General features: G+C 35.3%; 3 protein-coding genes across 4 annotated transcripts in view; 1 reads left to right on the top strand and 2 right to left on the bottom strand.

Moving 5' to 3' along the window:
* The window catches only part of LOC107693170 (utrophin-like), a 17,320-nt gene extending 12,612 nt beyond the window's left edge, over positions 1 to 4,708 (top strand). The window contains exons 11-15 of the mRNA XM_016492461.1: positions 18 to 154; positions 1,836 to 1,874; positions 2,564 to 2,635; positions 3,605 to 3,727; positions 4,335 to 4,708. Of these exons, the coding sequence (XP_016347947.1) occupies positions 18 to 154; positions 1,836 to 1,874; positions 2,564 to 2,635; positions 3,605 to 3,727; positions 4,335 to 4,365 (402 nt within the window). The 3' untranslated portion in view covers positions 4,366 to 4,708. The remainder of the gene's footprint in view (positions 1 to 17; positions 155 to 1,835; positions 1,875 to 2,563; positions 2,636 to 3,604; positions 3,728 to 4,334) is intronic.
* Positions 4,709 to 6,705: 1,997 nt separating this feature from the next.
* On the bottom strand, positions 6,706 to 14,427 carry LOC107692662 (F-box only protein 30-like). 2 transcript variants are annotated; one of them, XM_016491831.1, is made up of 3 exons: positions 14,354 to 14,427; positions 8,846 to 10,915; positions 6,706 to 8,746 (listed from the first exon to the last, which is right to left on the bottom strand). In XM_016491831.1, the coding sequence occupies exons 1-3, from the start codon at positions 14,369 to 14,371 to the stop codon at positions 8,543 to 8,545; spliced, it is 2,292 nt and encodes a 763-aa protein (XP_016347317.1). In that variant the 5' UTR covers positions 14,372 to 14,427; the 3' UTR covers positions 6,706 to 8,542. The 2 variants fall into 2 exon arrangements, with proteins under 2 accessions (XP_016347317.1, XP_016347324.1); XM_016491838.1 differs by lacking the exon at positions 14,354 to 14,427 and adding an exon at positions 13,523 to 13,681.
* Positions 14,428 to 14,601: 174 nt separating this feature from the next.
* The window catches only part of LOC107693161 (pancreatic secretory granule membrane major glycoprotein GP2-like), a gene marked incomplete at its 5' end in the record, with an annotated part of 10,683 nt that continues 5,368 nt past the window's right edge, over positions 14,602 to 19,916 (bottom strand). The window contains 4 exons of the mRNA XM_016492447.1: positions 14,602 to 14,852; positions 14,938 to 15,052; positions 15,816 to 15,984; positions 16,429 to 16,523. Of these exons, the coding sequence (XP_016347933.1) occupies positions 14,680 to 14,852; positions 14,938 to 15,052; positions 15,816 to 15,984; positions 16,429 to 16,523 (552 nt within the window). The remainder of the gene's footprint in view (positions 14,853 to 14,937; positions 15,053 to 15,815; positions 15,985 to 16,428; positions 16,524 to 19,916) is intronic.

Here is a 19,916-nt window from a genome sequence, read left to right as displayed (position 1 = left end):
CAGCCTCTCTGTTACAGACCACCTCAGGAGAAGATGTGCGTGACTTCACCAAGGTGCTGAAAAACAAGTTCCGCTCAAAGAAGTACTTCACCAAACACCCTCGGCTCGGCTACCTGCCCGTGCAGACCATCCCGGAGGAAGAGCATTCAGAGACGTGAGTTTTCCTAGTGCAAATATTCAAGATCTTTTTGAGATCTCCAGATTTTTATCGGCCTATAATTCTTGTTTAAAAAGTGCAAGTATAAACAGTATTATACTTCATATATTTATGTCCTGGTAACTCGACTACTTCCTGTCATCGCTCGGCCTCATGGGAAACATGTTTCTCAGCTTCTGTTTTGCTGAGAAGTTCATTAATGACTAAAGGTCTATTCATGTGTCATTCGAATGCTGGAGGCCGTTCATTCATGTAATTCCAAAGCTGCCGCTTTAACATCAACACACAAATACTGCTTCCCTCTCGTGGATGTGAATTTAATTACAAAAGCAGTCAGGTGTCTGTTTAGTGAGATTGTGGGGGAAATGAAGAGACGGGACATTTATCATGTTCACGGCAGTCTTTAATATTGAAATAAAGCAGCTGTTCTCACTGGCTGTTGCGATGTCAGAGCACAGACAATAGTAGTTTTGTGTTGAGTCAGTGTCATTATTACTTGTCCTGATTCATTGTATGAGTGACTGCATATGGGTGTTTTGTCAACTACAGTTGCTTTTGAAACTCAAATTAAACATGCTAATTAAAACTTTTTTGCTTTAATTTATTTTTGCTACTTTTTAGATTATTTTCATGTTTTGCAATATTCTTTATTGTCCCAGACCCAGCTGTTTAATGTTAAACTATGAAAATCCATTATATATATATTTAGAAAATATATTTTTTAACAATGATCTAAACAGTGCAATAATCATACATTTATATTTCTTGGATGATTTTTTAATTCGATTTTTCCCAAATTACAGCTATCCCTCAGTTATGGTGTCATTTCCATTGCAATCAGCAATTTTTAATTTAATTTAAGTTTATTTTATTTTATATTATTTATTTTATATCTTTTCTTTTCCTTTCTTTTCTTTAAAATTACGACTACCCCTCACTTATGGTGTCATTTCCACCACAATCAATATATCTATTTTTTTACTTCACACAAATTACGACTATCCGTCAGTTATGGTGTCATTTGTACCACAATCAATAATTTAATTTAATTAATTAATTAATTAATTAATTAATTAATTAATTAATTAATTAATTAATTTTATTTTTATTTTATTTTATTTTATTTTATTTTAAATTAAATTAAATTAAATTAAATTAAATTAAATTAAATTAAATTATTTCACACATATTCTGAATTTCCCTCAGTTATAGTCTAATTTCCACCACAATCAATAATTTTGGCAGTACTAAAATTCTTCAAAGATTAGTGTACTTGTTTATCAACAAGAAAACAGTGACACTGAAGAACTTGAGATGAAATATGAGACATGATGATGTGAATGGAAATATCGCTTGTATATCGCTGAATAAAGCAATACGTATTTTTTAATGCTATTATTATTTATGTAATAATAGTCTAAAAATTTTTTAAATAATTGTACCACATAATGAATAGTGATTTGAGATGTGTTACAAATGATAAATATTCATAATGGTTTAAGGGAAAATATTTTTTTATTTGATTTCTTGTGATGCATATACACTTTTGGACCTTTTTAGTAGACAAATTGAAGTAGTGTAAGTGTGAAAAGTTCACAAGGCCAAGTAATGCCCATGTGTGATCAGGTTTGTTGACAGCTATGAGATTTTCTCACTCTGCTGTCTGTATGTTTTGCAGCCCCGTTGCATTTGTAAGCATGTGTCCAGAGGAGTATGAGTGAGTATCTGCAGTCTCTCCTCTCGTTCTCTGATTTAGTTTGAATCTCTTCTGCTCCACCACCACCCTTCATCCACTTCAAAACCATTACATGACCTCAGGGAATTCAAGCTGTGTATTCGCTCTTAATATGCAGTGGCCACAATTCAAATGTATGAATGTTGTTGTATTATATCAAGCCAATTAGCAGCTTTACTCAAATGCTGCACTAATATTTCTGAAATGCTTAAAAGCTTTTCTCAGAACTACTAATTTTTGTTGCAATGATTTTTTTAGTGGATGCATAATGTCAGTTTAAGCTTGAAAAGTTGTGCTTATACCAACTTTCTTTTAAATAAATGTCACTTGGTTTGATATTTTAACTAGTGTAATAACATTTTAAGTTTGACTTAAATGTCCACTTTAGATACTGAAACAGTGTATTCATACAACAGGAAAGGTTTTCTTAATTGGCAACACTGAAAAGGCATCCACTAATGAGCAGGATTTTTACAATAAGGCATCTCTTTTTCTCACCCTGTTACAAGTGCATTTTGTTTTAAGGTTGATTGTTTTGCCTGTCCCCTTAACAAGCTGTTTTGCTGAAGTGAATATTTCACTTTGACAGCTGCAGGGAAAAGAAGAAAAGGCTTCAGACATTTTACAGTTCGATACCTGCATCACATTGAACTTTCACTTTTCATTTTCAGGTCGACACAGAACAACAGAGAATCCAGTGCCATCCTACCTGTAGCAGAATCTCTCCTGTCAACAGGAAAAATGTGAGTTGCACCAGATCGTTTGGTTCATGTGCACAGCAGTTTGTCATTCTGTCAGTCACTGTGACACCTGAACTAACAGACTGATGAGTGAGCATTTAATATTCGACCTCACTGTGAGCAGCACAAATAAATCTGTTTCATGCATCTGGACTAATTCAGTACAGGCACATAACGGCAGTATGCTCATGTTTAATCATAGCGATCCTAAAAATAATTATTACAATTTGAATAAGCATTGCGGTAGATCTTTGCGACAATGTTACTTATTATAACCGAGACACCATTAGAGTTTTTATTTTTATATTTTCTGTTTTGATTTTGTTTGGTTAAAGTTTCAGTAATTTTTTTTTCTTTTAAATTTGTCTATAGTGTTTATTAATTTTTAGTTTTTTTTAATATTACAAATTATAAAAATGAGAAATTTTTAAATTTGTTTAAAGTACATATACGTTTTTTTTTTTTTTTTTTTTTTTTTTTTTTTTTTTTTTTTAATACATATTGGTTTTTTTTTTTTTTTTTTTTTGTATATTTTATTTTATTTCAGTTAAGGTTTATTTTATTTCAATTAACTAAAGTTTATATGGCAACAATTTTAGTTTACTATAATAAACCTGCTATGCATTTAACAACTTAATTGCATGGATAGATTTCAAGTGATTATTTGATTGCTTGCTTTTCTTAGTTTTTCTTTGAAATGTCTGTCATCATGCCACTGATTGACCACTACACAAGTCATTTTTCAGCATAGGTTTTTAATAAATATAGTATGATTTTTTTTTTATTTAAAATCTAAAACTACAAAAGAATGGGTTAAACCAATTTAAGCAATACAATATTGATGCTTGCCTTTGAGATCGTTGCTAATGAATTAGACATCATCTATTATGCAAAATGCAATATTATGTAAGCAGTGACAATATTATGTAAAAGAGTATGCAAAATGATCTGTCATCATGCTCATCTTTGCAGGAGTGCAGACGACATCCACTCTCAGACTGATGAGAGAGCAGCTACATGTGCACATCAGAGCTCATCTGACACTGAGATGATGATGAATGAGCTGGAACCTTCTCAGAGTCTGGAGGCGGACAGGTACCTGCATCATGTCACATGATGCACGCTGAGGGCCACTGATGTGTTTCTGACGCCTCTGGTGGCCTGATGCCTTACGAATGCTAGCAAAACAACTTCATATAGCCTACTATTATATGGCTCTATCCAAAATCACATGCTTTCCTAATATATAGAAGACCAAAAACAGTATGTGAAAGTAGTACGCCCCAAATTCACAGTATTCATAAAATAATAGGCAAAAAGTTCCCAGACGACCTACTATTTCCGACAAGATTCTGAATTGCGCATCAAATGGACACTTCATAATTTGGACCGAGTTTACATCTCACAATTCTGAATTTACATCTTGCAATTCTATTTTTTGGTTCCACCAATGGATAAAAAAGTGAAATAATAATAACAGTAATTGCGGCTTTTTATCTCACAATCTGGACTTTTCTTCTTTGCAATTCTGACTTTTTTTTCTCTCACAATTCTGAGGTTATATTTCAGAATTCTGAGTTTATCATTTGCAGTTCTGAGAAAAAAGTCAGAACCGCCAGATATAAACTCACAACTGCCATTTTTATTTTGTTTCAGTCCTGTGGCAGAGACAAGCTTTCATAGTCTATCCTCTTTCCTTTAGATCTGAGGATGTTTCTGGCAACTTCACATGAGACTCTTCAATCAGATGAGATCGTGGAGGCCTGGGATCTGAAGTTTGAGCTCTTTGCATAAGATTTCATCTTACATCATCCATGTAAGAGCATCTCACACCCCACACCGAGATGACTTTCATCATCGCTGTCTTCTGCTCCTCAAACTGATAAGAGCTGGAGTCGACCGCAGTGCAGATGTGTTTGTTTATCCGTGAGCTGTTCGCTAGAGGATGACCGTACAGACAGATCCCCACGCGACTTCCTTCCAGAGAGACTGCTGTCAAAAAAAGTGTACACATTCTCTCACTATGACAATCAGTTCTGAGCAATGCAAAGTCTGCTTTAAAGGAAAAGTTCCTCCCCCAAAAATGAAAATTTTCTGAAAATGTTCTCACCCTCAGGCCACCCAAGACGAGTTTGTTTCTTAACGGGAACAGATTTGGAGAAATGTAGCATTGCATCACTTGCTCACCGGTGGATGCTCTGCAGTGAATGGGTGCCGTCAGAATGAGAGTCCAAACAGCTGATAAAAACATCACAATAATCCACAAGTAATCCACACGACTACAGTACATCAATATAATGCCTTGTGAAGTGGAAAAGCTGTGCGTTTCTAAGAAACAAATTCATCAAGGAGTTTTCATTTTAAACCGCTGCAAACTCATCTACATATTGCACTGCACTGTTGTCCATCTATAGGGCAAAAGCAACAATTTGAAAAGGAATCACACTAGTGGAGTGTTTCTTTTCCAATTCCATTGATATTGGACATGTAGTAGATGTTTCCTCCATCTTTATTCCAAAATATGTTTCATACATTTGTTTGCTGTGTGCATCTTACATATGACACTATATTGTGTGTTTTGGTGTCTGAGCAAGTCCTTACAATTATATTGTTAACTCATATTGTTGCTGTTGTGAAAAGCTTCTGTGTCACCATTAAACTTCGTTGGATTTGACTTGAAAAGCTGCATTGTAATAAATATATATTTTTGTCTCAGAAGTTCCTGCTGCATTTTGAGACAAATTTTGATAATGAATTCTTGTTTAGGCATCATTTAATTAAAAGATTACTCCTAATCAGTCTCAAACTCAACTGAATATCAATAATGCATGATTAATTAAGGATGTTTTGAACAGGATGCTATTTTTAATCTCCTGTCTGATTATTGTCTCAGCTACACTGATGTTTTCTGGGGTTTTTTTCCAGTCACAATGTTGCAAACTGAAAAGTTTCTATTTTCTCTAACCAGGATGCTATGAAAGCCACCCACACATCTAAAGAGTACATTAAATGCTCTCGTTTGTTTTAGGAGATGATGGAAACTTTTCTCTAATGCCTGTTTAATGAGGTAATGGTTTAAGGAACCCTTCATTCATTATGTAATTGGTAATTACGGTATTACATAATACTAATTACAATGCAGAGCAGACAATAGATTTGTTGCTAAAAACACCCCTCCTTAAGGTTTAAGGATATATCCATTGTCTCTGTAAAGATTATTACGAAGACATGCATCATCTATTGAAGAACATTATAGCATCAGAAAGCTATGCTTCTTTGTTTAGCTTAAGAAATGTGGTGATAGTTCTGGGTGTATTATTTGTCTGTCTAAACCCTTAACTCTGCTGTAAAAGCCCATTTCCACGAAGGTTACTGAAGCAGATGAGCCCACCTGATTCAGGACATTTATCATGGTTTTTCATGTCTATGTGTATGTTTCGGCCTACATGCGAAATTATACGGAGATAGGGTGACCATATTTTAGTTTTCAAAAAAGAGGAGAGGGAGGATCAAAAAGTTGGATCAAAAGCCAGATCCAACTTTAATGAACATTAAATATTGTCCTTAGAAAGAAAATTAATCGTTTCATTAACAAATTTCTCAGGAAATGTACTGTGCAAAAGACCTGTGGTTTTTGATTAGCATGTTCTGATTCTGAATACAGCAGCACCATCTGGTGGTAAAGCACTTTACAAACATAAAAATAGAGTGATGCTATTATAAAATATCTGTAAAATCAGAGCCACATCATGCACTTAAGTGATAAATGTGGATCCACTACTTATTAGTATACTTTTAATATTTCTATGCTTAAAAAACTACCATCCACCCATTACATGATTGATTTCACACTGGCAAATTAATTTCTCTGCCAGCTTTGCTTAACTTTATTTTAAATCTTTGACACTTGGTTCGCTGCATATCTGGAGCCTGATAAAATGGCACACAGGCAACCTGGATTTCTCACACTTTATTAAATTAAAATATTTAAAAAATGCAAATGATGATACAACTACTGATGTGAAACAACTGTTTAGGTTAGTTAACCTAAAGATGGACAAACATTTTGATTATTTACAATAGAAAAAGAGGTTTGAGAACTATGAGGTCATATAAAACCGCAAATATGAAAACTGTATTACAAAAAAGTGTTGGTTTGGAGGGTAAATTAACTGTACACTTACTTTCAAAAAAAAAAAAAGTACAAATCCCGACCTAAACTTTCCACAGTTCTTCTTTAAATACCTGAGTTCCCTCATACAATGATATATATGTCTGGAAAACTTAGAGTAAATATATTTAAATAGAACAACATAAAAGGCTCCCAGACTGTTGATGCAATAAATGAATGCATTTTGTTCCTTCGGCAACAACAACAACAAAAAAAACCTCAAAGACATTAACATGTTGCACTTCGACTGATGTTAACTCTGATAAAGTCTTTAAAAATAAGCGTTTCATGACTCTTCAGTTCTCAAAGATGCTAGAATTAGATTATTCGGAAACGTTTCAGAATATTGCTCTATTGTCATCACACAACAAAAATTGCAGAAAGCACATACAGTAAAACATATCACACAACTAATTCCTTAAACAAGATTGAAAATATTGCAACATTTCAGACTGTTAGCAACCTGAAACACTGTAATTGCACACCTGAAAACATACTGTAAACTTGACTTTTAAACCATCAACAAATAAAAGTGGAAGAGAATCACAAGCTCACATCAAGTTTCTAACAGATAAACTGTCTATAATGGCATATGCTTGATGTTAAACCCCTGAGAGACAGAGAAGTACATCTGCACATGCACTGTATGCCACCACAAAACAGGCTACACCTGCAGTCTTGTACCTGTCCTGCAGGTTTTGTGCAGTGACTCAGCATCAGGAAGATTGTAATAAAGCACATGCCATCAACTTAGATAAAGTACATTTACATGAATCCGCTTACTTTTCAAAAGACACAGAAGATGACCACTGGAAGTGTTGTGTGTGACAGTATCAAGTACTATGTGTTGTATACAGCTAAAACTGGATACCATAAATGCTTCTCGGAGAATGAACTGTTATGTGTTCGTTCTGACAAACTGATCAAAAGGGAAAACTGTATAAGACTGTCATTTATAGACTTTTAAATGAGAGAGAAATCAGGAGGTTAAAGTCTACATCAGTGGTTCTCAAATGGTGGTTTGCTGGTCTGTTCTGTGACAGCAGGCAAAAAAAACAAAACAATGCTAAATACAAATTCAAATAATCAAATGCAACTAACCATATAGTCATGCATAGGTAGGATAGTAAAATAAATGGACTTATAAAGAGAAAACAATTCCTATATCTTTTGCTCTACATCTAATCAAACTCTAATGTATTTTGGAGCAAACTCATCTATTATATGAAATGCCAAAATGGACAGTTTGCTTAATATACATTCTCAAGGAGGAAAACTATGCAAGGTAAAAGAAAACATGACCCTTACGTCACCATTTCATGTACAATGTAAATTTGGGTCCAAAAGTAAAACCAGTTGAGAACCACTGATCTGAAAGAAATTGGATTGTGTATTCCTGCATTACAAAAATGCACACAATGGTTTTCCGTTTGGTCATCACCATTTTAAAAATTCAGTGTTTCTGGTTTGAAGCTACATAGTTCAACAAAAGCAACGAATTTGTAAAAAAAAAAAAAAAAAAACGGAATATATTGTCTCAAAAATGCAAGACAGCACAACCATCATCAATACAGCAGGTAGATATTGTTTATTAAAAAAACATCTCTTCCAAAATTGGTTTATCAAGTTTAGGCTCTTATTTTAATGAATCCATTGCCAAACAAATCCCATGGTTCACCTAAACACATAAGGCATGTTGTATTCTAAAACGAAATCCTCTTCTGCATTTTGACTACTGTCTATATCACCGGTTTAAGCACTGAACGTAGAGAGCGTCCCTCTTTTGTAAGTTCTCTTGTAAAACTCATACATGGAAGTGGGACAGCCTCTTCTCTCCGTGTTATGGTGTTAAACGTGCACATCTTGAGGTGGTCGGCCATGCTGGAAATGTTGGCAAACTTCCACTCGTTTACAGTGTCAAACGCCGTACTGAACCGCCATACCTAAAACAAAAAACATCAGCAACTTAGATTGTGAAAAATCACTTTTTTTATGCTTGGTGTTTCAAGACATAACAACAAAGGTGAATACTCTCTGATTACCTTGTCTTGTATCTGCCAAGACGAGGTTCCATCAACTTGCTTTGTCTTCTCCCAGAGCAGGACCACCATGCCACGGGACTGAAGAAGACTGGCACACACGTCCCTCATAGTGCGAGACACAATGGAGAGTTGGCACAGGCTAAAGCCATCCAAGAAGCTCGCAATGTACTGGAGTAACTCAAAGGGCAGGTCACTAAGGTGATCACAGTGGGACCTGAATTGACAGGTGTCAGTTCTAGATAGAGGCTCATTGGGACAAGCTGCTAATCCAGGCTGCACACCAAAAGAGCCCAGGTGTCGGTCATGGATGACTCTGAAACCTTGTACTGAAGGACAGAACCTTCTTTGTGAGTAGGTGCATCCATAGTACGCCAACGGGCACCTTTGCTCCATCCAGCCATTAAGGCCAGCATGTATGTCACCATGGACGTTCTTAAAATGGGAGGAGAACTCATCTCTGCGAAACAGCTGTCCGCATACGAAGGTGAACATCGAGCGCTGTTTGGTCTGATAGCGTGCCACACACTCCAGAACGAGGTCTAATCTGAGGGTGTGAAATGGACTGGGGTTGGAGAGTTGCGGACTGGCGTGGTCACAGGCAGAAGCTGAGGCGATGTCACCAACCATGGTGCTGGTTGCCAGTATTGCAGAAGGGAGGGAGAAGGTCTGCGTACCAAAGTCAATGCGATAACCGTCTACAAAGCGGCAGTCTGAGATGCCCCTACCTCCTGGTGAGTCTCCCAAACAAAAGAGCAAGGCAGCGGTGATGAGGTCAATGCCATGAAGACCCATCAGATCATCTGCCACCTCAAGGTCTGACGTGTCCACCGCCTTGTCCTCCATCTTGGCTTTGAATAAATAGGGGTCGGAAAACAGAGTCCTTCGCCCTTTGATTGTAAACAAGTTCATTCCCCTGAGTGCCTGGAGATTTTCCAACTTGCGCTCCAGCCATCGGTCCTCAATTCTGAAAGGCAAATGGTGCAGAACATTGTTGTGCATCAGGTTAGGCACAGGGATGGGCAAAGGAAGAGGTAGCTGAGGCAAGTGGGCCATTTCAGGCTCCTGTGCTAGAACAGGTATGGAATGATCAGATAAAACCTGCCTTGCGTTTGAAGAGCCATTGACCCTTTCAAGTCTGACCTGGCTGACACCGTCCCCTTCATTATGAAGTTCACTGAGTTCTATCCCACCATTCATTTCGCCTTCTTCTTCAGAAGAGTCACCGCATCCACTGTTCTCCAACCAATCATCTCTTTCATCTTCAGGGTCTACTGGAAAAGGACAATCAGCACCACCTACCGCTCCCAGATCAGAATCCGAATCAGTGTCACTTTCCTTTGTTGTTTCATTGCTAAACTCCCCATCGCCATTCCTGACACCGCTGCAACCTCCATTCTGTTCCTCACCATTGGTATTCTCCACAATGAAGTCAATATTTTTTGCACTACGGAGAACGTCCAAAGTGACGGCAAAGCTTCTACGGTTTTCCACTGAAGTTGTGTAAGGTCCACCATACGGTTCCTCATCCATTTCAATGAATTCATTTTCAGGGTTCGACTCCTGGCGGCTGGAACTGTCCTGATTTTGCTCTTCCAGAGCTTTTGTCACAGTGGTCACCACTTTAAGCGACTCCAGCAACATCCGCTGATCCTGGAGGGCCAAAGCCATGTCGAGCTGCTCCACGTCACAAACCTCCTTACTCAAGTTATCGTAGGACTTGCGATCTGCGTAACTCACTGGCCATCGATTCCATTCCATAGTGCAACACACAATGCTGGCTGGGCACGTTTCAAGGTGCTGTGCCATTTTGACTCTGGCAAGGTTGAACGGACATCCGAATCCACAGTTCAGACACGGGACTCTTTCGTATGGACACAGCAAGCGATGTTCATTCAGTTTGCATGAGTGGAAAACCGCTCCACACACAAGAGGGCAACCCATGAGGTCACAGGAAACATTAGGTTCTGGTCTTATCATACATCGGCGGTTGACACATTTCAGGCAATGGATATGAAGCTCCTCCATTGCAAATATTAGTGAGTCGCTTAACTCAAAGACGCTATGCAAACACTGTGGAAGAAAAGAAAACGGATCGTTAGACCTGATCTTATTTTGGACACACACTTTGTGTACAACACCACACGGCTTAAAATCTATGTACGCCATTCTTGGGGAAAGTCTCCCCGTCTCTTAAAAGGGATAAGTGTAAATCAGACCCTGTTGCCCTCTCGCAGTATGTTTACCAAATTACTAAACCATTGCACTGCCATTTCACAACTGTCCTAAAGTTGCACGGTCACGCTGGTTCTTCGAGGACTTAGAAGGAACATGACCCCTTGTTTCTGAACGGTATGTTACAGGAATCAGTAATGGCTTCCACTCAAAAGAAACACTTCCATAAGGATCTTGCAATGTCATTCAAGAAGCTTCTCTCTCTCCAGCATGACAGGGCTTGGCTAGACACGAGCAGTTAGACTCAGCCGGCATGACCTAAATGCAAACCGTCTGAGTCACTTGGGTTAAGGTGGTGGGTGGGGGTCTGTCATGATGTGGTGTAAGTTTTAATTACCAAGCTGACTTTCAACATAGTCCTTGCAACACCAGCTGGGCATAAACATTGCGAAACATTTGTGTACAATGCCGGCATGTTAGTCTGAGACGTCTTGTGATGGCTTCTTTTGAAACAGCAAAACACATCTGAGGATGTTTTCTAAATACTTAGGTGTTTGGTATCTAGTGCTCATGTGCAATATGGCATACAGTTGCACAAGCAATCACTCATAAGGACTTACAACAGACAGCATGCTTACAACATGTCAGTATGACCCCAAACATAACATGACTTCAGGATTCATCTTAGAGGGGCTCAAATTTGTGGCAGTACAGAGGTAGGCTACATTTTTGTGCAATAACTTATGGTTCAAAGCTTGCACAACTGACAATTATTAGCCATTTTTGTTTATTATTAGACATGTTTAAGAAACAAAATCACACTTCAAACTGAAAATCTGTAAATGTGTATCAGAAACAGAGGCTTATTTGATTGCATTTTATTTTGAGCTTTTATTGGAACAGAAAAGTCAGCTTATCAGTCCAGCAAACCACAAAATAAAATGCAATCCAATTGGAATTATTATAGGTTAATTTTACACATATAGCAATCAAAAAACAAAAATTGCTAAGTAATTGCCAAGTAGAGAGCACATTGACAAACTTTTTTAACAACAGGTACGGTGATGATTCATAATGAGCTAATGTCTTCCTACAGTTTTACAACAACAACAACAACAACAACAACAACAACAACAACAACAACAACAACAACAACAACAACAACAACAACAAGAGTAATGCTTAAATGAACCACTTTACTGTATAAAATTCTGGAAAATATGACAAAAATGTATAACTGCTGCATAATAATACATTTTAATCTTAATTTAATTTTCAAATGGGATGCATTCCTTGAAACAAGAGAATGAAAAAGGACTATCACAACCAAAGTGGAGAAAAAAAAGAAATATTGGTAACACTTTACAATAAGGTTCATTAGTTAACATTAGTTAACTACTTTAGTTAACATGAGCTAAGCATGAACAATACTTCTACAGCATTTATTATTCTTAGCTAATGTTAACTTCAACATTTACTAATGCATTATTACAAAAAAATTTTTTTTGCTTGTTAACATTAGTTAATGCACTGTGAATTAACATGAACTAACAATGAACGACTGTATTTTCATTAAATAACATTAACAAAGATGAATAAATACTGTAATAAACGTATTGTTCATGTTAGTTAATGTCCTTTTACTAATGGAACCTTATTGTAAAGTGTTACTGAAATATTTTTAAAACCTGAATGTTATATAAAATATTCAGAATTTTATTATTCAAGCCAGCCTACACTATTTTGCTTAAGGTATATGTCAGTTACAGTATAAGGTCAATACATATTAAAAAACAGATAATTAAATAGTTAAATCTCATTATTATTAATTTTTAAAAATATTTTTTATTATTTTCATTAATGACAATTGCTTATATGCCATAATTGATAGCTGACAACTGAGTTAATTATCTCTTAGTAATCAAGGGCCTATAACCTGTGGATCCTAATTTTCATAAACATGACATGACACCAAATATGACATATGATGCATAATAATCCCAAGCATGACACAATCCTACATATGATCTGACACTAAACGTGAAATGTCTCCCAAATATGACATGCTCTTGCTCTGCACTGAACTCAATCCAGTCAAACTCATGAAACCTGAAGCAGCTTTTGTTGTTCTTCTTTAGAGTAAAACGACTGACAACATGAACCTGACAGTACTATTAACTCGTGTAGATCAATAACCAACGACTTAACTCCAACGAACCATCCTCAAACATCTTTATGTTTATATTATGACAGGTAAATGTTTTAATTCGTTAAACTGACAAAACACAAAGCCTGTAGCATTAGCTGGTTAGCCGCGAAATGCAAGATTAAATGAAAACGACACACATAAGAAATGAATAAACGTTGTATACTGATGAACATTTATCATATTACTAAGAGGGAAAAATAAGTATTTTGCGATATTAACAAAGACCGGGTCTATTAGGTCGTAGCCGGTGAGAAAACCAACGTTACTCAAAGTAAACAGACGTGAAAGTGTCTTACCGTTGATCAGTAACGAGTCTTCAGTCGTTTAATGAGGATAGTGTTTATTTAATGAAAAAATATTAATATTTAATCGAGTATAATGACAGTGATGTTGTTTTCACTGCTGTCTGTTTCTGTTGAAATCTGTCTCTTTACTGATACACTGAACTGAACGGAGGCCCATAGATGGGCGGAGACTAAGCGCTCGCGCACACACACACACGTACCATGATAATACAATACTGAGTACCATTTAACGTACCACGGTATATTACACCATTACCAATTTGTCATTTTATTTTTTCCTGTTGTACAGCTCAGAATCAGATGTAGCCTACATTCATTCTAAAGCTATATTCTCATAGTCACAATGGTTTTCATACATATTTGAAATGTTTACTTTACCCTTACACTAATCTTCATGGTAACCTGTTGATATCAGTAGATTTGGTGCAGTACATTTGGAAAAAACACATTCTTTTCATTTATCCTCTTTATGAGTGTTGATATTGTTAAATGTTGGGGACACATTTAAATCTTGCCCTAGTTATTCATTCATGCAAATCGATGGTATTAAATGTGTTTAGGGTACTATTGGTCATATCAGATACTATTGTTTACTTTATTGAAATCATTACATAACTAATGAAGATGGTTAACCTACCAATGGTAATGAATTATTATACAAATATCTACTTTACCCTTCATTTTTTTAAGCAATAATTGTGGTCAGATAAAACAATGTTGTAAAGTGACCCCGAAAAATGTATTTGTAAACTTAAATCACACTTTAAAATGCATAAATAACAAAATATTAAACCAAGATCTAGACTAGAGATTTTCACTGACTTTACTGGTCGTCGTCATTTTTGCACAATGTCTTTGAATCAGCGGATGGTGATGTTTAGTTCTCCTAAAGTTCACACAGGTGTTCTAGCAGATGAGCCACAGGTGGAGATCATCACATTAACTATAATCATGTTTAACTGATGATTCTCATCCACAAAGTGTCTCAATATTTCACTTTGAACAGTATATGAAGTAAGCTTTTAGGAATTCAAAAACTTTTTTATTTATTTCACAATAAAAGACAAAAAGAACAACTACAGGTTAGCAGACAAAACTTTCAAACTGAATGCAATTCACACAACACTGTGTGTATATGAGAACCCAAGTTAGCTGGCCACTTCTGAGATATGGTGGATGTTGGAGAGAGTGAGCTGGGCCTCTTGGGTCGGATACGAGTTTCTGCTCTGCAGCCAGAGTTTCCCAAAAACTCCTGTGATGACAATCAGGATGAACAGCAGACCACCCAACACAAAGGTTTCCACAGGGGGCAAATCTGAACCTGGAAGAGGAGATGTTCAAATAGGTTTGAGCACATTGGCGAGTATGGTGACTCTGATGAAGACACGAGAGTTTACAAGACTTACTCAGATTAGTATTCTCCATGTTAGTTTTGTGTCTTCTGATTGGTCCATATGAGACTGTGTGAGACGATGCAACATCCCTGCGTGTCCTTACTGATGCATCTTCAGCAGAGCAGTTCTGTGATGCACCAAGGGTTTAAAGTTAATAGGACGCAAACAATGTTTTTCAACCATATTTTTAAAGGAAAAATTAATCAAAACTAGAAAATCTACATCTTTTATTTACCCACATATTGTTCAAAATTGGTATGTTTCTTGTCTGTGGAATATAAAAGGATGGTTGATGATTCAAATTAGCAATTTTTTAAAAAGTGCAGGATTAAAGACTTTTAGGACTTTGGAAGACTTGCATATCCAATTTTAGACCCTGACAGAATGGTGTTGGATAGGTACACTACCATTAAAAAGTCTGAGGTCAGTAAGACTAATACTTCTATCCAGCAAGGATGCACTAAATTGATCAAAATTGAGAGTAAAGATTTTTACATAGATACAAAAATACTATTTCAAATAAAACCGGTTCTTCTGAACTTTCTATTCATCAAAGAGTTCTAAAAAACGTATAACTGTTTCCACAAAAATATTAAGCAGCATGACTGTTTTCAGCATTGATAATAATAAGAATGTTTCTTAAGCAGCACATCAGCATATTAGAATGATTTCTGAAGGATCATGTGACACTGAAGACTGGAGTAATGATGCTGAAAATTCAGCTTTGATCACAGGAATAAATTACATTTTGGTATATATTAAAATAGAAAACAGTTATTTTAAATTGTAATAATATTTCACAATATTACAGTTCTTACTGTGTTTTTAATCAAATCAATGCATGGTGACTTCGTTCTTTGGACAGTATATATGTGTTGATGGGAACTCACAGGCTGGCACACTCCTCCTGTGTTATGACAGATTTGGACGTTGCAATGCAGGAAAACATCCGTGTAGGAGCTGCCAACAAACTTGAACATTTGTATCCTGAACAGAGCTTCTGGTCCTTGACCGTTCTTCATCACAGCTAGTGTCTGGTCGTTCCACAACACTGGACAGCTGATGTGAAGAGAAATGTTAGTCAGAGTGATATTTGTACTCAAGGGATTGATATTTAAGTTGGATCTGTTTTCTCTATTGTTCACAGAAACTGCATGCTTCATAGCTTTCTCCTGGTGGAGAATCTCTTTGGGTAGTCAAGGACAAGCACAGCTGTTAAACTGCAATGCATACGGCCGCTGACAGTCATCACATGACTGTAGCTGCATACTTTGTTTTGTCATCAGCTCCTTTAGCAACGGTTTCAACGGCATGTCTCAACAACACCCTTTCACACCTCTGGTGATAATTATGATTGAATGAACATTTAAAACCTGAGCAAAGGAATAATGAAGTGGTGAAGGAGGGCATTTACACAGAGGACAATAAAAGGGAGTTAATAAATAATTCGTTTTTAAATCACTAAAATTAAATTCTTGAAAGGCAAAAGCTCAAGTCCCAGACCTGTTCCTGATTAAGGTGTACTGAATGTTGCTGTAAGGGTCATTGGTTGGTGTGGCCCAACACCTCTCCACTCTCAGAAACAGATTTGCTGGAATCTGCAGGATAAAAAGCTTCATTAGCACATTTAAAGTAGTGACTCCATTACAAAATAATGATTGCTCATATGCAGATATACAAAATATGTGCCAGCATCTTACAAGTAAAAAGATGGTACATTATTGGTACATATTCTGTCCACAAGTTATAGGATCAATCAATTTATAATGACAGAATTTTGACTGGCATGTTTAATTTTTTAGTAATTAAGTAATAAGTAATTTTTAGGATTTGTGTACATGAAATCTTTCCTATATCTATCTAGTCGATTTGAGTAGAAAGAAATATTAGTAAAAAATAGTATTTTCTAGTATTCTAGTACAAACAGTTTTTCTAAGAATTATTAGAAATATACTTAATATATAGACAGACAGATGGATAGATAGATCGAACGAAGAACGAACAAAATATAGATAGATAGATAGAACCATCGAATGAAAAACTAACAAAACATAGATAGATAGATAGATACATAGAACCATCGAACGAAGAACAAACAAAATATACATAGATAGATAGATAAGATAGATAGAACCATCGAACGAAGAACAAACAAAATATAGATAGATAGATAGATAGATAGATAGATAAGATAGAACCATCGACGAAGAACAAACAAAATATAGATAGATAGATAGATAGATAGATAAGATAGATAGAACCATCGAACGAAGAACAAATAAAATATAGATAGATAGATAGAACCATCGAACGAAGAAGAACAAAACATAGATAGGTAGATAGATAGATAGATAGGTAGATAGTTAGATAGATAGAACCATCGAATGAAAAACGAACAAAACATAGACAGGTAGATAGATAGATAGATAGATAGATAGATAGAACCATCGAACGAAGAACAAACAAAATATAGATAGATAGATAGATAGATAGATAGGTAGATAGATAGATAGATAGAACCATCGAACGAAGAACAAACAAAATATAGATAGATAGATAGATAGATAGATAGGTAGATAGATAGATAGATAGAACCATCGAACGAAGAACAAACAAAATATAGATAGATAGATAGATAGATAGATAGGTAGATAGATAGATAGATAGAACCATCGAACGAAGAACAAACAAAATATAGATAGATAGATAGATAGATAGATAGGTAGATAGATAGATAGATAGAACCATCGAACGAAGAACAAACAAAATATAGATAGATAGATAGATAGATAGATAGGTAGATAGATAGATAGATAGAACCATCGAACGAAGAACAAACAAAATATAGATAGATAGATAGATAGATAGATAGGTAGATAGATAGATAGATAGAACCATCGAACGAAGAACAAACAAAATATAGATAGATAGATAGATAGATAGATAGGTAGATAGATAGATAGATAGAACCATCGAACGAAGAACAAACAAAATATAGATAGATAGATAGATAGATAGATAGGTAGATAGATAGATAGATAGAACCATCGAACGAAGAACAAACAAAATATAGATAGATAGATAGATAGATAGATAGGTAGATAGATAGATAGATAGAACCATCGAACGAAGAACAAACAAAATATAGATAGATAGATAGATAGATAGATAGGTAGATAGATAGATAGATAGAACCATCGAACGAAGAACAAACAAAATATAGATAGATAGATAGATAGATAGATAGGTAGATAGATAGATAGATAGAACCATCGAACGAAGAACAAACAAAATATAGATAGATAGATAGATAGATAGATAGGTAGATAGATAGATAGATAGAACCATCGAACGAAGAACAAACAAAATATAGATAGATAGATAGATAGATAGATAGGTAGATAGATAGATAGATAGAACCATCGAACGAAGAACAAACAAAATATAGATAGATAGATAGATAGATAGATAGGTAGATAGATAGATAGATAGAACCATCGAACGAAGAACAAACAAAATATAGATAGATAGATAGATAGATAGATAGGTAGATAGATAGATAGATAGAACCATCGAACGAAGAACAAACAAAATATAGATAGATAGATAGATAGATAGATAGGTAGATAGATAGATAGATAGAACCATCGAACGAAGAACAAACAAAATATAGATAGATAGATAGATAGATAGATAGGTAGATAGATAGATAGATAGAACCATCGAACGAAGAACAAACAAAATATAGATAGATAGATAGATAGATAGATAGGTAGATAGATAGATAGATAGAACCATCGAACGAAGAACAAACAAAATATAGATAGATAGATAGATAGATAGATAGGTAGATAGATAGATAGATAGAACCATCGAACGAAGAACAAACAAAATATAGATAGATAGATAGATAGATAGATAGGTAGATAGATAGATAGATAGAACCATCGAACGAAGAACAAACAAAATATAGATAGATAGATAGATAGATAGATAGGTAGATAGATAGATAGATAGAACCATCGAACGAAGAACAAACAAAATATAGATAGATAGATAGATAGATAGATAGGTAGATAGATAGATAGATAGAACCATCGAACGAAGAACAAACAAAATATAGATAGATAGATAGATAGATAGATAGGTAGATAGATAGATAGATAGAACCATCGAACGAAGAACAAACAAAATATAGATAGATAGATAGATAGATAGATAGGTAGATAGATAGATAGATAGAACCATCGAACGAAGAACAAACAAAATATAGATAGATAGATAGATAGATAGATAGGTAGATAGATAGATAGATAGAACCATCGAACGAAGAACAAACAAAATATAGATAGATAGATAGATAGATAGATAGGTAGATAGATAGATAGATAGAACCATCGAACGAAGAACAAACAAAATATAGATAGATAGATAGATAGATAGATAGGTAGATAGATAGATAGATAGAACCATCGAACGAAGAACAAACAAAATATAGATAGATAGATAGATAGATAGATAGGTAGATAGATAGATAGATAGAACCATCGAACGAAGAACAAACAAAATATAGATAGATAGATAGATAGATAGATAGGTAGATAGATAGATAGATAGAACCATCGAACGAAGAACAAACAAAATATAGATAGATAGATAGATAGATAGATAGGTAGATAGATAGATAGATAGAACCATCGAACGAAGAACAAACAAAATATAGATAGATAGATAGATAGATAGATAGGTAGATAGATAGATAGATAGAACCATCGAATGAAAAACGAACAAAACATAGATAGATAGGTAGATAGATAGATAGAACCATCAAATGAAAAACGAACAAAACATAGGTAGATAGATAGATAGATAGATAGATAGATAGATAGAACCATCGACAGACAGACAGACACGGACGGACGGATGGACAGACGATAGATAGATAGATAGACAGACAGACAGACAGACAGACAGACAGACAGACAGGGACG

Source organism: Sinocyclocheilus anshuiensis, unplaced genomic scaffold, assembly GCF_001515605.1.
Source record: "Sinocyclocheilus anshuiensis isolate Anshui unplaced genomic scaffold, SAMN03320099.WGS_v1.1 scaffold261, whole genome shotgun sequence".
NCBI classification, from domain to species: domain Eukaryota; kingdom Metazoa; phylum Chordata; class Actinopteri; order Cypriniformes; family Cyprinidae; genus Sinocyclocheilus; species Sinocyclocheilus anshuiensis.
The sequence above is the reverse complement of the archived record's forward strand: the minus strand, read 5'-3'. Positions and strand labels throughout refer to the sequence as shown.